The sequence below is a fragment of the Neodiprion pinetum genome, chromosome 5 (assembly GCF_021155775.2).
Source record: "Neodiprion pinetum isolate iyNeoPine1 chromosome 5, iyNeoPine1.2, whole genome shotgun sequence".
Classification (NCBI taxonomy): Eukaryota; Metazoa; Arthropoda; class Insecta; order Hymenoptera; family Diprionidae; genus Neodiprion; species Neodiprion pinetum.
This window is the reverse complement of record NC_060236.1, coordinates 18923379-18945820: the sequence shown is the minus strand read 5'-3', so window position 1 is coordinate 18945820 and position 22442 is coordinate 18923379. Positions and strand designations below refer to the sequence as shown.

The 22442-nt window shown below is 30.2% G+C and overlaps 2 protein-coding genes and 1 long non-coding RNA gene across 14 annotated transcripts in view; 1 reads left to right on the top strand and 2 right to left on the bottom strand.

Annotated features, from left to right (window-relative positions):
* The window catches only part of AGO1 (protein argonaute-2), a 48579-nt gene extending 34900 nt beyond the window's left edge, over positions 1 to 13679 (top strand). For all 8 annotated transcript variants that reach the window (XM_046628873.2, XM_046628871.2, XM_046628869.2 and 5 more), the window contains one exon: positions 883 to 13679. In XM_046628873.2, coding sequence (XP_046484829.1) covers positions 883 to 991 — 109 coding nt within the window. In that variant the 3' untranslated portion in view covers positions 992 to 13679. The remainder of the gene's footprint in view (positions 1 to 882) is intronic.
* Positions 13680 to 14564: 885 nt separating this feature from the next.
* LOC124220261 (uncharacterized) lies at positions 14565 to 17232 on the bottom strand. The gene is made up of 2 exons (XR_011177269.1): positions 16862 to 17232; positions 14565 to 16711 (listed from the first exon to the last, which is right to left on the bottom strand). It is a non-coding gene; the product is annotated as an uncharacterized lncRNA (long non-coding RNA).
* Positions 17233 to 18786: 1554 nt separating this feature from the next.
* Positions 18787 to 22442, bottom strand: part of LOC124220258 (sphingomyelin phosphodiesterase) — a 48925-nt gene continuing 45269 nt past the window's right edge. For 4 of the 5 annotated variants that reach the window (XM_046628878.2, XM_069136464.1, XM_046628880.2 and 1 more), the window contains one exon: positions 18788 to 21200. In XM_046628878.2, coding sequence (XP_046484834.1) covers positions 21131 to 21200 — 70 coding nt within the window. In that variant the 3' untranslated portion in view covers positions 18788 to 21130. Of the gene's footprint in view, positions 21201 to 21311; positions 21428 to 22442 lie in introns of all 5 variants that reach the window. The other variant, XR_006883547.2, reaches the window with a different exon arrangement.

Here is a 22442-nt window from a genome sequence, read left to right as displayed (position 1 = left end):
GAATATTGACTTAAAAAGATACTATAGTTAGTCTATACCGGTTGAGTTAAATTTTGCTTATTTTGACTAATATCAAAGCCTACGCAGCACAGATGTGAAAATGGTGCAGCTAGCGCAATTCTACATAGTACATGCAATGCCAAACAAAACTGTCCAAAAGCTTTTTGGCTATCGTGCGAAAATAACACCAGGAAATGCATTCTTGCAATCAGTGGTAATTCAATTATAGTAATAAATTTTTAGGCATTATTGTTGCATAAACTATTTGATTTCAGCATTGTATGTAGAATTGTGTTGACTGCTGTATATTCACATCAGTGATGCGTAGGCTTCGATAGTAGTCAAAATAAATGAAATTTTACTCAATCGGTATTTTCGTGTACTCTCTTCATGCACTCGATTTGTAGCGATTCAATCTTGAGAGTTTCCACCAAATATTATTTTTTTTTTTTGTAAATTAAAAGTGAGAACAAGAAAATATGCGCCTTGAGTTTCTTTGTATTTTTATTATTGAATGTGGGAAAAACAGTGTTGTTATGATGAAAAAAAATTGAAAACAGAATTTAGATTAGAGATTATCAGGAATGTTCAAAAACCAGAAAAAAACCAAACAATTTTTCTTCACATTCATCACTTGTGGGAATCGGGTTGATTGCAATGTTAAAGAAAAAAGATCAAGTGTTTGGGTTCAAGAAAAAAACTGTCAAATTGTCTTGAAGCTTGAAAATTCATTTTTCACTAAATTGCTTGACAATGTTTCATTTTATGAAACTTCGCTACTCTCTCAGCTTCAAATTTTTGAAGTAAAAGCTACGAATTAAAAAAACGTGATGCGTCGACTTGTACAAATTTTTCAAGCAACCTTTTATTTTCGTGTTTCAGTGGCGAAGGATCGCATCAATCTGGTTGTAGCGAAGATAGAACGCCGGGAGCAATGGCGAGAGCCATAACAGTGCATGCGGACACAAAGCGAGTCATGTACTTTGCGTAACTTGGGTCTGTGTTATTTATAAATATATACATACACACGCACGTTATATGAAGCGTTCAGCGACCGAATAGGCTAACTTATGTTGTCGATAAGGCTCACTGTAACTATCTTAAGCTCACTAAAATGAGCCCTATCGACAATGTAGGTTAGGCTACTCTGAAACTGAACCTTTCATACATAGCACGTTATGTTGATTTCTAATTAAAAATGGTAGAGTAAAAAAAACCAATTAAATCAACAAAGAAATAGGAGTATAATGCACGAAGATAATGCAAAAGTACGCAGAATAGCTGATAAAAATTAGTTCAAAAACGACGCCACACAACACCAAAAATATCGCCGGAAACGGACTAACAAACAGAAAAAAAAGAAAACCGAACCAAACCCAAAAAAGAGAAAAAACGCTGTGCGTGATAGCACAAATAAAAAGGGATAAAATAATGCTGAATTATTCACCGTTTAATAACGCGCTTTCGCCATGTCTTTACATATGTCGTTTTGGAAAACCAATTAATTCGAGAATAAACGGTTTTTTTTTTCTCATGACTGTACGTAGGCTATACTTAGAAGTTGACGAAAAAAAAGTTGAGAAATAAGGCAAAAAGAAAATACGAAACAAACTTAAAGTTGAGTCTATAAGTAAGTAAATAATCAATTTAGTGAACAACTTTACTTTTGACAATCCTGCTTGAGTGATATAATGTTCTCTTCGGCTTTTTATCTACATTCTCTTCTTACTTTACACATTTTCGCTTTGATTCTAATTCATTTTAATATTCCGTCGATAGTATCATCGTTATTATTAATGTTGTTATTAGTATTATCACCACTATTCTTGTAAATTATTGCCGTTTTTATCATTTTTTTAATATCTTCTCTCAGTTTTTCCACGCACACCCATCTTTTAAGTTACGTAACCATTAGGGCTGTGCGAGTTCCCAAAATCTTGGGATAAAAAGTTCGGGTTCGGAACGGGTTTGTATCGGATCAGGTTGTTTTTGGCGGTCTCGGAATGGTCGGAAAAAGCAAAATTTTGACGATTTCCGAAAACCTCGGGAACCAGACCCGAAACTAATAAACTTTGCCCGACCCAACCCGACTTAAAGAATTGTGGCACCCGTACAGCCTTAGTAACCATCGCTGTTGATTAATAGTATTATTATAATGCTTTTATCTCGCTGTATTTTTCTTTATTTTAGATTTTTTTTCAACGTGCTCGTATTTTCACTCTGCCTGTCAGTTTGGCTTTTCATCCTTTTTTTTTTCTCGCTTACTCGTGCGCCCGTATAAAACAAAATTATAGAAGGACAAGAAGTATAAAAGAATTAAAAAGTATCACTTGAAAAAAGGACCAACAAACATCCATCGAACACGAAGAAAACACTCGAAAGTCGACACAATAGATACAGATGTACAAAAGGAAAAAATAGAGATAGATTTTACGACAGGCGAGTGATAAAATCTTCTTTAACGTAACACTAAATAAAAGTAACGGTTACAATCGTAATAGTAATAATGATAAATAACGATTATAATAATAAAAGTAGGAGTTGTAGTAGTAGAAATGGTAGTGGTAGTAGTAGTGATAAAAATAAGAATAACGAGGGTAGTAACGATTTTTGGATTTTCATTCGCAACAAATGGCGAGGCGAGACAATTTTGTATTGAAGGAATAATTGTAGCGAGGGTAAAAGAAACAAAAGTAAAAGAGACGAAGAAAGCTAAATTTGTAAATTGCAATTTCAATGTATCTGAATTTAAAAATTCTCTCGCAAAGGTGCTGTTTAGGCTTTTTGTCAATGATGTATTTTTTTTTATTTTTTCTTTCTTCCTATAACATGAGACGGAGAGAAAAATCGAAAGAGATACAAAGTAAACGACGATTAAAATATACAAGTAAATAAATAATGATTAAATTAATTCGACGATTAAGAAGAGCAACAACCGCCGGGAAAACAAAGAAAAACCAAATTTCTTGTGAAAATAACGGGAATAATAAATAAATAATCAAATGAATGAATGAAGAAAGGAATGAAAAAGAAAATACACAAATAAATGAAGATAAATGATTAAATAATTAAATGATAAGTAAGAGATGCGCGTCTATATTAATGACGCACAGTTCATGTGAAAGTGGAAATATGGAAAGTAAATAATAATAGGAACAATCAATCACGATTCGAAACTGTAAACTGGGCAGAAAAACTATTTTCAACCAAATTTGAATAATGCGAAGTACGACGTTTTTTTTTTTCTTTCCTCACGTTTTTAATCATGTTTTAAACATTTTTTTTGCATCGTGTTTTATATTGCCCACATCTGTTCCAATCAATGGGGCATTCCATGCGAGCTTTACCAAATGTCTAAGTCTAACTGTCGAATACGGTGCGACCTCTTGATAGGGCCGCTCACGGGCTGTGAGTGGAATGAATTTATGAGAATTTCGGTTCCCCCACACTTGACCACACATGCTCGTTCTCGCTGTATTGTTGAGAGAGAATGCGAAAAATTGGTAGTGGGGGATGCACCCGATCTCGGATTAGTGGAAGCGGCACTATTGAGAGGTTGCACTGTATATAATTTTACATCGGTGTTGGAATTTTAAATTTTCCTGTTAAACAGTAACTTGTCAAAAAAATTTTTCAAGCTCTAAAACTTAGCACGTGGTTTCAAAGTTCAAACATATTTTATTTGCCGTTAAATAATTTCGCAGAAATGTTATTATACGAACGCAGAGTCGACGATTTTCATGATATTTTTATTTTTTTTTTTTTTTGTTATCGCCGCATTGTTGTTACAAGGTATTTTTTTAAACAAGGGGTAACTACACAAAAAAAGAAAGAATAGGGTTTCATGTAAAGTTAAATTGAATTGTTCATGTGGGTATGCCTGAGATATCGTGAAAACCTCTTCAAGTTGGTCTTTTGCGAACTTCGTCCCCTCTATGAGATTATATTATATATGTACGAATTTATCTTTTCTCTATTTTTGGCTGCAAAAAAGCAAACTTACGCTTATTTTATAACGAAATGGTTTATTATTATTATTATTATTATTATTATTATTATTATTATTATTATTATTATTATCATTATTATTATTATTATTATTATTATTCATGTGCATATTCATATTGATTATCGTTATTGTGGTTATTACCGTTATTGTTATTGTTATTATTAACAAAAACAACAACATTATCATCAAGGTCATTATTGTCATTGGCATTAAATCTTTTAATCGCCTAATCAATTAATCAATAAGTCGATCAGTCGCTGGGATAAAGGCGAGCAGATTAATTAATAATTATAATGAATTTCCTAATACTCTCAAAAGCGACAAAACTAGCAAGAAATTATACATAAACAGTGTAATTCGTCTCGAAATTAATTTTTGTACCATAGAGTACTACTGCAAATGTATTCTAACGTTAAGTAGGGTAGAGATAATCGTGACAATGGTAACTTGAAATCCTGTAAATCGTACGCCAGAACGATATCGTATTTCTGATGAAATTTAGAAATGCTCCAAAAATTATGCCGCAAAAATAATTGGAAAGAAAGAAAGAAAAAAAAAAAAAAATGAAAATTGTAATTACGATAGGTATAATTATATCTAGCTATGATATTAATAATAATATAGCAAATTTTTTTGGAAGAGTACCAATGACGTGTGTTGTCTGTTTTGTTTTTGATTTTCTTCTTTCTTTTCTTCAATGTTTCCAAAATCGTTAATTTTTTTCCCGTTATTGTCGGAACTGGTTTTTTTCACCCGTAGGTACGTCCTTTTTTCTCCCTTCCCTTTTTCGCAAGGAGATTAATAATCTTAAGCTTTGAGCAAGTTACCGATCAAAAGAACGGAAAGAACTCGAAAAAAAAAGAAAAAAAACAAATCAGAATAAACGATCGGATATGAAATCTCAACAGGATTAGGATCAAAGGATTAGGAATTTTTTTTTAAATACGCACTCGCACGCAAACAAAAAATCGTTAGAACCTTCCGGCAATGTATATTTGACATATTATTCAATTTGAGTAAATATCAGATTTTTATACAACAATCGTGAAAAAAAACGGCGATAGACACATTTCTACAATATTAAATGCAGTCGATTTGCGATTTACAATCGGTGGTGAATCACCGATGTGTCATATTAATAATTATCATTATTATTTTAATAAATACTGTACTGAACCAAACAAGAATTTTAACTTTCCGCAAATTGCTTGCACGATATTTCTAAAAATACGAAAGTGAAGTAGAAAAGATATGTATACGTACATCCATTAAAAAAAATATACGACAACTTCCGTCGGTTCATTGAATCTAATATTTGGTTTTTGCTAGCACACAAATGAAATCAATCATTTTCACCATCGTAAACTTAGTGGTGTACCAATGATAGGAGCCGCAACAATGCAAAATTACTACAAAAAAATAACAGTGATAATAATGATAGTGAAATCATGTGTCCAAAATGAATTACAACCGTCAAAAGATTAGGATGAAAAAAGTGAATGTAAAAATCCATTCTAAATACTTGTTAGGAATTAGTAATCAGTAATGTTGAAATAAAATTCAATCATTCGATAAAATTGGTAGAGAAGTTAAAAGCAATAACAACAACAGCGATAAATCATTGAACAAGGGTAGCAGTGAAAAAAAACATCCTACAAAAATCAGAAAAGAGTTGAAGCAAATTCTGATTTCTGCTAGTATTTTTTCATATCTATAGTAATTTCTTGAAACGTTCTACATATGTATAATATAAATAGGTTTGGTGTAGAATATTGATCTATACGTATGCACGTATCATGTATTATACATATATTTTATAAGAGTAATGATAACAATAATAGTAATATGGATGATGAGAGACGTAAATATCAATTGGTACACACATACCTATTTAAACAATAAAAAATAATAACTAGTATAATGCATATAGGAATATATCGTAGGAATATAAAATACTAAAATCATGTCACGATTGTTGATTGGAATTTCTTATATGTACTATCAAATCAATTAGCCTGTACAATAATGAGATATAATAATGAGTGAAACGACAACAAAAGAAAAAGAAATTAACAATAACAAATCTCCACTATATATAACGGTAACGCTAATAAAAGTAATAGTAATAATAATGATGACGATGACGGCGACAAGAACAACAAAACAACAACAACAACAATAACAATATCAATAGGAATAATTGCGCGGCAGCGTAAAAAGCGGCAGCAGCCCGTATATACTATTATATTTACTATATTTAATAATTTATACACGTGCGTTAATTTTAATAATAGTAATAACGATGATGATAATGATGATGATGATAATGATAACAATAACAATAATAATGATAATAGTTATGTCCCGACAAATAGAATAATTTTAATGTACCGAATGTTTGTTCGAATTGTTTGTGCATCCATGCATACGTATCATTAATGCATGATAACACCGGCAACGTCAAGAATAGCAACAACAATGAAAATCATAAAATTAAACGAACACTTGTGAATGCGTGTATATGATTACAAAAGTAAAAAAAAAAAAAAAAAAATCATTCGTACAAAATACCAATGCAAAGAAGAACTGCCCGTGTACACATACTTCAAATAACCGCACGAATGATCTGTATGATGATAAAAACAACAATAAAAATAATAATAATAATGATGATAGTAATTGTCTCATCGCACTATTTTAACCGTCTCTAGATGGATACGAAAGAGCGGAATAATCGTGACAATTATGAATTCATACACAACATATATTTAAATATATGTATACATACATATGATGTATTATATACCAATAATTGTATAATATAATGAATAACAATAATATTAATGATAATAATGACGCTTCGATGCAGTTAACCCTTTTCTGCCCAATGAAATTTTTGCCGACTTTTCAGATCATGTACTTTTCTTGTTGGTCAAGGAAAAGATGAATGAAAAAACAATGTACATAATTTTGAAAAATTTGCTTACCTTTTCGATTTAATGGTGGTCTAGTTCATTTCATTGCAGCTCATCTTTTTACAATCACGCCGAATTTCTTCAACCTAGTTGTGTTAATCAATTTTTTCGTTTCGTTTAGAATTTTGTGAGGAAAAAATAAAAACGTTATTTAAATAATTGAAGCGGACAAATAAATTGTAGCTGTCTTAAATGCGATGATATTATATTTGGCAGAAAAGGGTTGTTCACCGCAATTGAATGATTCTGGGAAGATGTTCATTCGTTTCTTGATTCTCGGGAGGATTTTAATGTACATTCAACAATTAGAGTATCTTTCTCCTTGGCGCTCTAATTTTTAATACTTCTGCTTCTCTTTCTCTCTCTCTCTCTCTTTCTCTCTCTTTCTCTCTCTCTGTCTGTCTGTCTGTCTGTCTGTCTGTCTGTATGTGTCTGTCTGTCTGTCTGTCTGTCTGTCTGTCTGTATGTGTCTGTCTGTCTGTCTGTCTGTCTGTCGGTGTCTGTCTGTCCGTCTGTCCGTCTGTCCGTCTATCTTTTACCGTTATACCTGTAGGTTTTAAGTTTGTATTTTGATTCTCGTTATTTCATTTTGAGTTGAAATTCACAAGCGATGTATTAGTAAGACAGTCATCAATATGGCGGCGAAAAAAACGATCAGCTGATCATTACCGGGCAAACAGTTAATGTGAATTTTTTAGGGCTTGAAAAGTTATGCAATGTGACAGTCTTCTATTTTATTGTGTCAAGTTGCAATATATTGCAGTAAAAACTATTTTTATAATTGAATACTAGTTATATCGCTTTGAGTAGAAATCGTAACATCTGCTACCAGATGTCGCCGCTTATCGACCATCATGCGAACGAAGATTCGCGTTTCGGCACTCATTTCAATACATTTCGCCCATTCATTCGGGCACAATGAAATCGAATCGTATTCTGTGCGAAATAGGGAAACTCCGCCACAAATCTGTACAATTTACGTAAATTTCGTTGTACCATAAGGTTGTCGCAAACGTAAAACTGAATCTCCATATTTAGGAACGTGGAAATATAACATGGCGGTATTACGGACAGTTAGCATTACTTATTTCTCTTTTTAAAATGAATTTACTCAACAAATCTGGTTTTTGAAATGCCACTATCTCATTTTACAGTTTTTTCTTCATCTGAAATTGTATTTGTAATTACAGAAAACAAAAATTATTTATTCTCAATTAATGAAGGATGAAAAAGTTGTCGAAACTCAAAACTATGAAATTGATTTACACATACATTCTCTTTTTATTGTGGATGTTTTTTTTTTATTTCACATCCAGTAGAACGGAACTGAAATGAATAATACTTAGAATCGTTTACCACACTTCGGTATAAAGTAGCTGATTTTTTTTTTTTTTTTCTATACATCGGTTTCAGTTTTATTCTAAGTTTCTCGTTGTACTAACAGTATGTAACAATGACATTATTAATATTAGCATGAATACTTCACGAAATCTTGTATTCACTGAAAGTGAATGCAGTAGTAACGTGAAGTAAAAAAAAATTATAATAATAACGATAGCAACAACAACAACAATAATTATAATAATAGTAATAATAATATCAGAACTATCAATTTAGTAACAAAAAATAAGGGCAAGTATCCAGCATTTTTACCTTTACGATAGATATGAAATATTGACAAATGATAAGAAAATTGTTACTAATAATAAGCATGTTCAAAATATAATCGCGTATCAGGGTAGAGAAATGGTGGAAAAAAAGATGTCGTCTTTGCTTGATGATAATCTTTATAATACTTAGTGTCTGGCTCCGTGAAAACTATTGCATTTCTGTTGATTCGTTTCTTCTCTAAATTTCTCTATAAATTACATGTATGTATAGTGTAAACAAGAATGCAGTAAGAAACGGAAAATTACTATAACGACACTTGAACAAAGATAAAATATGGTATGCTGATTTCCGTAAAATCGTACGGTTTTATAACAGAAATTTGCAAATAATAAGTCTCGCAACACGAATGATTAATAACAATAACGATAAGGTATGTCAAAAACAACAGGACATAAACAATACAACAAATTTCAACGGTCAAGAAATGAGCGATGGAAAAAAAAAAAAAAAAAGAAATTAATAAATAATACGTATGTATTATTATTGACGAACAAGTAGTGATGAAATGTTGCAATGATTATCAACAGCAGAATAAAAATTGAATAAATTAATAATATGTACGTGTAAATATAATACGTACACCAGCAGTGAAACATCGTCGTGTTATTAGGTGTAAGTCTTTCAAAATAATAATAACAACAGCAACAATACCAGCAACAACAACAACAATAATAATAATAATCTTAAAAATAATATACACGATTGACACACCAATAAATTACGTACGCGTATTTATATATATTTATTTGGGTGTGATAGTAATAATAGTTACGACAACAATGATTATGATAATAACGACAACAACAATATAATTATTATAATAATGATGATGATAATGATAATGATAATGATAATAATAAAATACCATCAACAATAGCAAAAAGAATACTAGGCAGATAAATAATTAATATAATTTAAAATCACGTGACATTATCGTCTTTGTTGTAATGATAAAAACAATTATAATTATAACGTTGATGACGATAATGATGATAACAATAATTTGTGTAAATTGCGATGAAATGGAACCAAAATGCATATTTAAAGAGAGGTGTGAATAAATTTGAAATATAAATGCCTGTTAATGGATAGGTCAGAGCGGTGTACATTGTTTACACTACTTACGTATAAGGTGAATGAGCATACCTAGTAATTAATAGGTATTATTTACTTTGATAATTAATAATAATTAATAATAATAATAACAATTAACAACAACAATAATAATAATAATAATAATAATAATATAGTAACAATAACAATGATAATGCAACACGAATCCTTAATAACGCTAAATTAAATTTATTAACGAGGCCATACAGATCTATTATATAGGTTTTAAGTATTCCCCGACTAATATTATACATCATATATATTCCATAAGTATGATGCATAAAATGGTGTTTCTTCTTCTAAAATAACAACAATATTACCAGCAAAAAATTCAATTAAATAAAATGAATTGAATAAATGGAGAGATAATTTATAAAAAATATTTAAAAAATTTATTTTAAATCGACGCACTTAAAATTGCATCTATTCGCGCACGTGTGTATGACGGGTGTATTTTGTATGATTATAATATCTATATTGCATTAGAGTACTAAAGCGATGTGAAAAGCGCATGAAAAGGAAGAAAAAAAAAAAGGCATGCTCCTTTTTGTTCGATGAATATCATTATTCTTATTTATAAAATTATACATAGATTTCCAAATGAATTTGAAAATTTTCAGTTTTGTGATAAAAAAATGTCTCTCATAAATTTGTAGAAACAGGAGAAAAAGAAGATTAAAATATCATAGTAGTTTTTATATCTGTTCTGACATTTTGTGTGAAATAATTTTGGTCTATCAAACTCGCGTAAAGTTCTAAACTGAATTTAAAAATATCTGTCAAAGCCTATCAACAGGTATAAAAATAATAATAATAATAATAATAATAATAGGCGTCTGATTCATGGCAATTTTTTAAGAACTTGAGTATAAAACAAGTTACGGATGTGAAAAAAATCTGATGATAAACATATTAGAAAAATATTGACCATGGAAATTTTACATCTTCCTCGAATTTTATAGGAATATTCGAATAATTGTTTCCGTAATATATGCAATGATTATTATAAAATTGATCGATGTACGCCGAAACTGTAGATCGCTTCAGGTTGTATGAAAAAATTATTGGTATATTTTGGGCGTGAATTGATCCAAATTTGCAAGAAAAAAAAAGAAAAAAACGTTACTATCATTAAAACGTCTTGCAATCGGCTCGTATTATCGATTAGGTGAAAAGGAATATATTTTCTATTTTTGAATTGATTTGCCAATGTATCGTAGTGTTTGTATACTTATTGGGGTACTTATGAAAACGTTAAACGTAGCAAAAATGTATCTAATCATGTGTAAATCAATGTCATCGACGATTCTAAATAATCTGCAGTTTTTTTCTTTTTTTTTTTCTTCATACATGACAAGATAGATTCGAATCTTGCAATTGAAAAATTTCTCTCTCCACCTCAAAACAGCTTGAAAAGCAAGGAAAAACCAGCAGGCTCAATTAAATAATAACTCGTGTATATCTGATACCTCGAAATTATTCATGCATCTAATATACAGCGCAAACCTAATTATTCCACTAATAAATGAACGAAAAACAATAATTTACAAAATGTAGAGTTATAAGAAAAATTAATGATTCACATATAATGTTTCATAATATTTCGTCACGTACACTGTCAATTTTTTTAAATCTAATTTTTAACAAATATTTTCGAAATCATTGCTATTGTTGTTATTGTTATTGTTATTGTTATCATTATTATTACTATATTATTATTTTTTTTAACGGTTTTGTTGATCGTTCATTCGTTAGCTTCAGATATATACATTAGAATAGGTATAATAAGTGTGCATTAAGAGCTGTATAGTATCTACGGGTATGATAAGTCTAAGAAATTAATTATTTATAATGTATATTCATAGAGAGAGAGAGAAATTTTTTGTCGTACCTACAATTGTGGAAGAAGTGAACAAAAAATTTTAGAAAATAGGCGAAAAGGAATAAAAAGAGTCAGAAAAATGTAAATTAAACATATATTAACCCTTATCCTGTCTTCTGGTTGAAGATCCAAAAGTTTGTTCGCTTTATTATTCATTTGGGGGAAAGCCGCGCTCCTTCTACTTTACAAAATATAAACATAACAACAATTCGCGCGAGCACATAGGACCCCGTATGACAGGGTGAGGGTTAATAATAAGAAGAAAAAAAAACAAAAAAAAAAAAAAAACAATGTAATTTAAAAGTGTATCAGCTTTAATAATAATAATAACAATAATAATCAGTAATTAAATACCTTATAGATGGATAATACAATAATTGTACCAAGGCGTACATATGTAACATATTTATCATGAAATGTGTGTATATTATACGCTATATATATTATAGTAGGTATATGTATGTTGTGTAACGAATCGTGAATTATTGTGCGGTGAATGTCCAACAATTGATTAATAATTACTTTATTAAATTGTTCAATAATAATTATCGACACACACACGCGTACATTACACAATGCACTCCGGCAAGTTTTGATCGATCGATCGATCAAATTGTATTACTTATTTTGTTTAATGAATACACCCACCTATATATTGTGTATATATGAGGAAGCAAATATTGAAAATTGGATAATAACCGAAGGAACATTTCAAACAAAATAAATATGAGTCTACAGAAGCTTTGATCGTAGAGATTGTATGTTGTAACCCACAGCGGGGGATTAAAATTGCAAGAAAGAAAAATCAATCAATAAACTCAAACAACTCGAAAATATACTTTACGACAATAAAAAACAAAAGTTAATATTACATCGGGTAGTAAAAGAGAATAAAGAAAAAAAAAAAAAAAAATTAAGCAACTTGAAATTGAATCAATAAATTATTAGAATAAAAACTTGTTAAATATATTTTAATTACATTTTTTAATTGCATTTGTTTTTCCAATTTCTTTGTTTTCCATCGTTACTTTTGAAAGGTTTTTGAATCCAAACACGATTTTATTGGAAAAAAGAGACGTATTTGCAATGCAATAATACCTCCCTCTACTCATACTGAAACACTAAAAAAATGCACACCAATTAATTTCACTATAATAATATATGCCATAAACTCGATAGTGTGTTGTATATTTGAAAATTCCAAATAATCGTATGTATATTGAATATCGTCATGATCGAGTATATATAAAAAGAGAAAAGAGTATAAAAGTCTAATAAAAGACAGAAAAAAGAATTGTACCTAAGAAAACAATAATGCACGTATACATGATATACAATATTATAATTATTATCTATTATTCGAGAGCGTGAGAAAAAAAATATTAAAAATGTGTATGTAATAAATAAACGTGTAAAGAAGGACAAGCGGGAAAAAAAAAGGTAAACAAAAAACCAAATTGAAAAATTTTAACGGGTAATACGATAAAAGTTAGGTATAAAAGTACACGATCCTAACATCATAAAAATACGCATTGCAAAGTTTTAGTAGGAAAGATGAAGACAAAAAGATTGCGATAATAAAGATAACTATACGATAATCGTGTCGTTTCATATATCGACAATACATCTACTAATTGTCGTAATAATAGAAATAACATTCATTTAAATCTGGGCTGCACGTTGAAAGTAACTTAATAATTATGTTTGTTAGATTTTTATTATTACCTTCTATTATAATTATATTATCAAAGAAGGAAAGAATTAATGAATAAGGGAAAGAAGAAGGAAAGAAACTGAAGGAAAACCTGATTAACAAAAATATGCCGGGAAAATTTTTTTATTGAATAGTTTTTAAGAAAGGTATTTATAACAAATATTACGATGAATAAATTGTAAATATTATATGAATCGTAGATTATTTTAAGCTATATTGTCATACATAATACATGTATGTGTGGTGTATATGTATGGTTGATAATTGAGTATTCTCTGGAGAAAAAAGAAAAACGAAAAAAAAAAAAAAAAACAAGCCAGAAATAGAACAGAAATGAAAACTGATGTAACGGTAACGCTAATAATCAGTAGTAATAATTAATGTGATCGAACCGTGTTAGGTCAAGTCACACATCTATACTCTAATCGCAATAGAAGTTTATCTGGTAATCTTGAAACAATTTAATTATACAAATATACAATACCAATTTATAACGATATATATTTATATCGTGATCATGTTCGTTCAATTTAGTCAAATTGATCTGTATAATCGGTGCCTGCATTGTAAAATGCACATTATACGTTCCATATTTAAATTTTGTTCGTTCACGATATAATGGAAAACGTTGTTTTCACGTTGGTAACTCGATAGTGAGATAACTGGGGAAAATAAAGGAATTAGTTCAGACCGAATCGTATGTATATTGTGCATATGTAGGTACTTGAATTGCTGTCGTGTTCGATGAAATATAGATTATATGTACAGGTCAAGTATCTCTCTTATATGTAAATGCAATTCAACGTTTCACGATGAATGTTACGACAACAACGGAGTAATTAAAGAAATAAGTAGCGACAAGTTTGTATATAAACACATCACACACCCACACACACGAATATACGAGTATATTATATTTATAATTGTAATGAAATTTTAAAACGACGTTTCAATTATTACCCGCTACCCCGAAAACGAGTTCTAGTTAAGTAAAATGAATGTACCTGTAGTGAGTAAAAGTCATAATTGATGAATTGTCCGAAAAAATAATTGAAGGAAGTTATATTAGAATCGCGTTCATTTTCGGTGATTATGATTCAACTAAGTCCATAGATTTCATTGATAAGTAATTATGTAAAAAATGATTGTGCAGTTTTCATGTCGGGACAAATTCACCATCACGTATTTTTTACACCAAACTTGATCAATCGAGAATTTAAATAAACAATCGAGCAGTCAAGAATCGATTTTAACGTGAATGTATTATTTTTCAAGATTAAACGTACAAACAAACGTTTCCGTTGTATTCGGCGAAGAAAAGAATCGAAATTTGTCTATTGTATGAGAACCGTCGTTCTGCCCACCTCGCGACTTTGACTATCGATATCTCCCAGCTAATCGATAAAATTGTAAAAGTAAAGGCGTTTGCAGTTCACCCGGTGGTGGCACGACAGGAAAAAGTTTACGCGGTATGATTTTGAACAGCATAAGAACCGTGATCGGTGTTACAAAGTTATTCACGGCGCCATGTTTGTTTCCATGTTGAAATTGACCTCGGTGTGCGTAATAGGGCCAACCAAGAAGCGATCAATTTGTAAGAACAATAATTAGCGATAGACAGTGATAAAAAGAAAAAAAAAAAAAAAACATGAATCCTGAAACAATATAAAATGAAAGTAGTATACCGAGGATTAATCTATAAAACAAACGCTTTTAAATATTATTCGCAAAAGCGATTGAAAGTACGAGTATATAACACATCCATATTATGCATATTATATATATGATATAGGTGTATTATAAATATAAATATACAATTGTATACATATATACACACATATAGATGTGTATATATGTATAATAAGAGCGGGTAAAATAAGTTATAAGAGAGAAATCCTTAATATAATTATAAAATAGATTCCAAAAAATGGATAACACATGAATTGAATATTTTTAGTTTATACGCTTAGGCAATTGTCGTCATCGCATTGCATTGCATATAGATATCGGTGTAGGTATCTCGCGTGAAAATGTAAACTATAAAGAAAACTCCATAATTTCTGTTTAAATGTAATTCCACGAAACGGTTTCACGAGAATCTATGATTATATGAAGTTTTCTCCCGTTCACGTTATCACGTGAATACACCCGTATTTATATGGTCATTATTGCTGTATTATACAGTTAATTGTTATACATACAGTATTGACAATGAATCAAATGATCTTGAATATTCACAAATCGCAACAATTGCTACGTAGGAAAGGTTTAATTTCTTTCGATGATCTACGCTGTGTAACTCGATTTATCGTTGAATATAATTTATTATCCTATATTGTAATACTATACTAATTACTTACGCTTCTCTCATTGTTGTATATAAGTAATAATAATGAACACAAATCTTATTATACTTGTAATTTGCGAGTGATCGGTTGTTATATTTGTAGCAACTGCAACAAATACAATAATAATAATAACAATAACAATAACAATCGAAAGCTATTATGAATAATAATGATAATATAAAGTCACTATGAGTGATGTTCATACGGTATCATTAAAATATATGTATATATTTACACACATATATATATATATATATATATATATATATATATATTTCAATATAAAAATTTCAATATTAACCTAAATTTAACTTATAACTGTGTGATAGCATTGCCAACGGAGTATAAAAAACAGTAGACAAAAAAAAGACATGGGATCCAAACGAGAGCTTTTTGCATCGTCTAATTATAAAATTCAGTCAAATTTTCAATTATGAAACGTTCGGAAAACCGAATTCAATGCAACCCATTATATTACGTATTACACAATATCCACGCATACGTTATTATATTATAATACGTTATTGTATTGTAAAATGTCAGTTTCATTTTGTTAAAATTATTATTATTATTATTATTATTATCATAAAAGTAATCGCCCTTCTCTCATTGCCAGCTGTGGACATATATTTGAATAGCTCACATTTCAAGCGTCTAGCGATATTGAAATAAGTATATAAAGTTTATTGTCGGTGTATTAGAATTACAATTATTGACTAATCGAAAGAATCTGAATAAATATGAAAATCTTGAACTTCTTTTACTTCGCATGAGTCCCTTTTCCTTTGCAAATACACATCCTCGAACTTACTGATAATTTTACATCAGTATTATCTAAGAACTGTTCTAATGTGATAAAATCAAGCTTAAGAGTAGGAATTCTCGACCTCGTATATAATCTATTATTGAATCTTGGTGATCGGTCAATTATGTAAACGTATTTTTTGTTAACGTTTCGGCCCGGATATGTGCCCTCCTCAGAACGATTTATTTATTCAACTGTCAAGAACAACAAAAATTTTTTATAAGAAAAGTACAATCAGACATTAAATACAGTAGATGTAATACTCTTAGGGCTATTATATATTATAGGTTAATGAGTACAATATTGATTAATTGAAAAAAAGATAGACTTAGAGAGTTATTTACCTTTTTATAGTAAGCGGACTAAGATACAGTCGAATTCATAATTTACAATTTGTGGAGACACTGTTCTTTGAATAACGGTAGTCAATGTCGGCTCCTCTGGTTGTTTAACGTGTAGGAGTTACAAGTTGGAGGTCATTAATTAAAAAGATTAAAAAACTATGTATCTTCACAGTCTATATGTCACTGTATTAAAAGGTTTTAAAGAAGTTTTTTTTAGCAGTAAAATTAGTTTGCACAATGTCCGAGAAAGTGGAGCTGGGATCTTTATGACTATGCTCTCCATGTCTAACAAAAATTTATTTTCTTGGTTGAACCGATTGGTTCAACTGGTGAATAACGACTGATGGGAGAAACAATTATGATCCAGTGTGAAGGTGAACCAAATATAAACATATATACGAAAAAGCAAAAAGAAAAATCAAAAAAAATTATTATGTAAAAAAAACTATGTAAAAAAACTGTGCTATGGGGATACTAATTTTATGTGTCTAGTTAAGGTTAAACAATATGTGGTGTGTGGGCGGAGATTAGCGGTTTGTAAATATTACTTGAATGTTCAACGTCTTGTCTAAGATTAACGGAATTAGTGTGTCCTACAATATTGCACATTTCTAGTAACAGCCTTTTATAATAATTGGGTTCTTCGCAGAGGATGTTTGTATTGTCGTAGCTAAAAGTATGTTGTTTATTGGTCATATGTTTCGTTAGAGCAGTGTGACGTTCTTCAATCTCATGTACATTGCGTTGATGTTCTTTGATTCTGGTGTTTAGATGGCGGCCAGTTTGTCCGATATAAACTTGGTTGCAATCATTGCAAGGTATTTTATACACAACATTGGATCGTTTGCCCTTGGGAATCCTATCTTTTCCAGTGTCAAAGACTATTTGTAAGTCTTTTGAATTTTTTCCCACAAACTTGACATTATGTTTGGTAAATAGACGGTTCAATGACTCAAAGATACCAGATACATATGGGATGGGACATCTACTGTATTTAATGTCTGATTGCACTTTTCTTGTAAAAAATTTTTGTTGTTCTTGACAGTTAAATAAATAAATCGTTCTGAGGAGGGTCCATATCCGGGCCGAAACGTTAACAAAAAATACGTTTACATAATTGACCGATCACCAAGATTCAATAATAGATAAAATCAAGCTCTCGCCGAAAATGGAGATCGTATCTTCTCGCTATTAAATTAATTCTTCGATGCACTATATCAACGTGATTTTGCGAGAGAAATCGATCGCGCGCAGTCCGAATACGCGGCGAGTAACGGACCAAGAGTTGAAGCAGTAAAATGAAAAATTTCGCGTGTAATTCCTCTGTTGTCGGTCCCACGCTCTTTTTGATGTCATTTTCGGATTCCCGAGCGTCCAATTAGTGGAAAAAGAGTCATGCAGAACGATTCTTAGACGAAAAGTTTCCGAGCTATGAAAATTGCAAAAAAAGCAAGGCTAACGCCTTTGGATTTTTTCAGCCGAAAAGCTGAAAAGTTGTGATGCTTGTCAGATGTTTACGTGTGTGCATCCTCCAGTAAGTGAGTTCTAGATAAAACACTTTCAGTGGCTAATGAAGATCTTGTTGAGTGAAGTCAATCTTCGAGTGAATATTCGGAAAACATCCATATAGGTAAGTTTATACATAATTAAAACAATAATCCATACCGACACAAGAAGAGTAAACTAAGGACATTTTGAAACTACGCCCTTGTTAGAGACTAAATACGCTTAAACTGGTTAATACATTTTAATTACGCAGCGTATCGATGCATTTAGCACGCTCAGTGCGACATGTAAAATAAGAAATAGTCGAAAGAAATAGTGATTAAAGTTCTGGTTTGAAATCTTTATTCCAATTTTGTACAAGAAAAAAAAAAAATCAAATTTCGAATTTTATTTCATAATCACAAAAGAACAGTAAATTTCCTATATAAACCACCATGTTTGATATTTTATTGCAAATTTGTTTAATTCGAAAAACTGTTCGCGAAAAATCTATAATTAAATTAAGTCAATTCTTTAGAAGCCAATAACTTGACAACTATACCACATACGAAAAAAAAAAAAAATAGGTATTGACATTCATACGAATGCGAATGAATTTCAGAACCTCGTATTTTTATTGTTGTAAAAGTATACGAATATATCACTATACTCATCATTTTCAACTTATGAAAATAAAAACCCCGATGAAGATAAATAAATATCAAACCAGTAGAAATGAATCTCGTCGGTTGTCATGGAATTTTTTTTTATGTTGGTCAATATTTTATTCATATAAATTACTACACATAGGTTACTGATTATTGTAACTTTTTCAGTACATTTTTATATCGTCGTGTTCATCAGGACTTATACCATATAATTTTTCTCTTTGATCGTTGATAATACATCGGTTGAAGTTTTTTTCTACCGTTTTTCGAACCTTTTTTTTACAATTTGCGCTTGCCGAATCACATCGAGTGACAGAAGCGAAACTAATCTTGATAAAACTAAAATTCAGCTAACGAGAAACTCGTTAATTCCTTTTGTATCAATTGTTCGCGTATTCAAAGACCGAAATCTACGTATATATCTATATTATATATTTATATAAAATATATAGTAGGGTAGTCCTTAATAGGGTTGTTTTTGAATTTTTATACTCCCAGGGGCTTATTTCAAATTAATGGGAAAATATTCCCTGAAAATTTGAGCTTTCTATGTCAACTCTAAGATAGTCCGCTTTGTGATCGAATTATCTTATGGAAATAACATGCGATAAACTTTTTTTAACTAGTTTATATTGTACTGCAAGAGTAATAATGTTCAAAAAATCTATAACTGCAAGGTTTTAGTGGGCATTGGTGCTACTATCTGAAAAAAAATAAATAAACATAATCATACCGTGTAATCTCGACCAATTGCTGCAACTCTCAAAATCTGACTTTTTCTTTATTTCGAGGGTGTGCAATTCGTCTAAATTTCCTGGGTACGATGATGTGTATTTCGTTCCAGATAGTAGCACTAAAACCTTGCAGTTAAAATTTTTTTGAACAATATTACTGTAACAATGAAATAAACACTGAGAACAAAAATTATTTCCATAAGACACTTCGATCAGAAAGCGGACTATCTTAGAATTGATACAGAGAGCTCAAATTCTTGAGGAATTATTTTTTATTAATTCGAATATTTGTTTAAGCCCCTGGGAGCATAAAAATTTGAAAACTACCCCATTAAAGACCACGCTGATATGTATATATATGTATATAATATACACATTTTTATTGTCTAACATACAACCTACTAATTGGTTATGTTTATTATTCATTTATATGTATGATGGCTGTGATAAAAAATTAACTGATACGCTTAAATACTATGTCAACTATACAACTAGTATATTGTATCCCTAAAACGTATAATTCGTTATATTTCTATCAGAAGTACTTGTACCATTAACTACATTTCGTAATATTTTTTACACATTACTTGTCATAATGATTTGAATTTTTTGTAATCCGCACCATATAACATATTTCATATTAATCGGCTATATGCCCATGTAGTTTATATGCACGGGAAACAATGAGCGAGGTCAGTTTTTCCGAATCTCTTTACGTTGTATGAATATAAAATTATTATCTTCATTGTTTTTTTATCATTCTTATCACTAATCAACTGAATTGCTACATTATATATTTTATACGTATAATATAATATCACTTATATATGTATATATATATATATATTTTTATTCTTTTCATTTATTCACAAGACAAGATCCAAGTTTTTTAATGTTTATAATACAAATATACTCAGCACATACCCATACGTGGAAATTAGAAAAATAATCATTCAATGATTTTTCGTAAAGACTTGTCACGTCGTACATAATGAATTGGTAAATTAATTTAATAATTGTTTTCTAGATTCCTTAACCCATTCCTTTTTCTTTATTCATCGTTTTCGCAACTTTTTTATTCCGTGTTCACATACAGTAAATGATTTTTTCACGCCAGCTGATCGGATTAAAAATTCGAATCAATTATATATAATATTTGATTTTCTTGAAATAACTATATTATCGTTATAAATACTATATCGTTACTAAATAATGTTGGACATTGTTTATTTCATATAAATTGACCGCAAAAAATTTTTTCACAACAAAAGGAAAGAGGAAAAGAGTTTTCCACGTAAAACAATCGAACAACATCTTTCAATAAATTACGTCGATGCCGGATGTATTGCAATTGATCGCTTGTCCAGATACTTTTGGTGATTTTAACCCAAGCCCAATACATACTTTGGTAAATTGTATGCGAATCTTGGAATCGCCATGACGACTGACATCCTGAAATGCGGAAAAACGAAATTATCATGAAGGTTTTTTTTTCAGTGGGGTTTGGATTGTAAATACATTCACTTATATATTTGTGTGTACAAATCTGTTTATAGTACTCACTTATTGTGATTACGTGCGTAGATATTGCGATGAGATATTCCTCTACCATCACCGTTAAATTTGGTGTGAAACGCATTGAATTTCCATCACCGCCTTAATTACGTTCATTATCGTATCTGTTAATTGTATGTACATTTTTTTTTCATTCGGCCCTATCCGAATTATTTTCTTGTACTTGAATATGTATATTCGAGTATATCAAATTTTTAATTTTACGCGTACGGTGAAGTTGAACAGAATGGAAATTTTTACCGAATGTTGGATATTTGCAAACTTCTGCAGTCGTGAAGTGAAGTGTTTAAATGATAAATTCCGTGTGTATTCTTCAACTGGTGAAGATTTCACCTCACTCAAAGATTTTAAAAAAATTTCGAATGCTTCTCGGAATAATTTCGCGATCTAAAGGTGTGTGCAAGTTTTTGAAAAATAATTTATTATTACATTGATTGGAGCAGACATTAAAATTTTGTACAGTCATTTGTACGTAACTTTTTTATTTATAAAAATTTATTTCACTTGCAAATTATGCCATATTTTACGAAAGGACAAAATTCATGTGGCTAACAAAAAAGTGGTTAGTTTTACAAGGATAGAATTTCGAACAAAACTGAAACGGAATTAACGTCTGTATAATTGATTATTATTTGAGTATTTGAGTGTAGAACGCGTGACAATTGAATGATATATATATATATATATAAAAGGTGTATAATGAGTTACTCTGTAAGGAAGAATCTAGGTTGAAGCATCATTACATCATTTAAGTCGTGAGTTATGTACAGCTCTTAACTATTTTAAAACCCGCCACCATATATTATATCATCCACCATAGTAAAGGCAGGATTTTTTTTTAGACAAAGTATGATAAAGATCTTTGTCCACGTAGCACATTGCCACAAGAAACCCAGAATCGCAAAAAAATGTCTTCGCAATTTTATATTGTTTCCCAAACAGATTTATGACAAGTCTTTTCATGTATCAGTCCTTCTCCTCTTTTCGAAAGTCAACTTCTATTTTCTGCCGAAAGAAAGCCTGCAACTCACAATCAAACTTCAAGTTCTCGTTGATTTTATTTATTTATTTTTTCAATAACTCCAGTGACAGGTGCTTTAATCTTGAAAATTGTCGGTT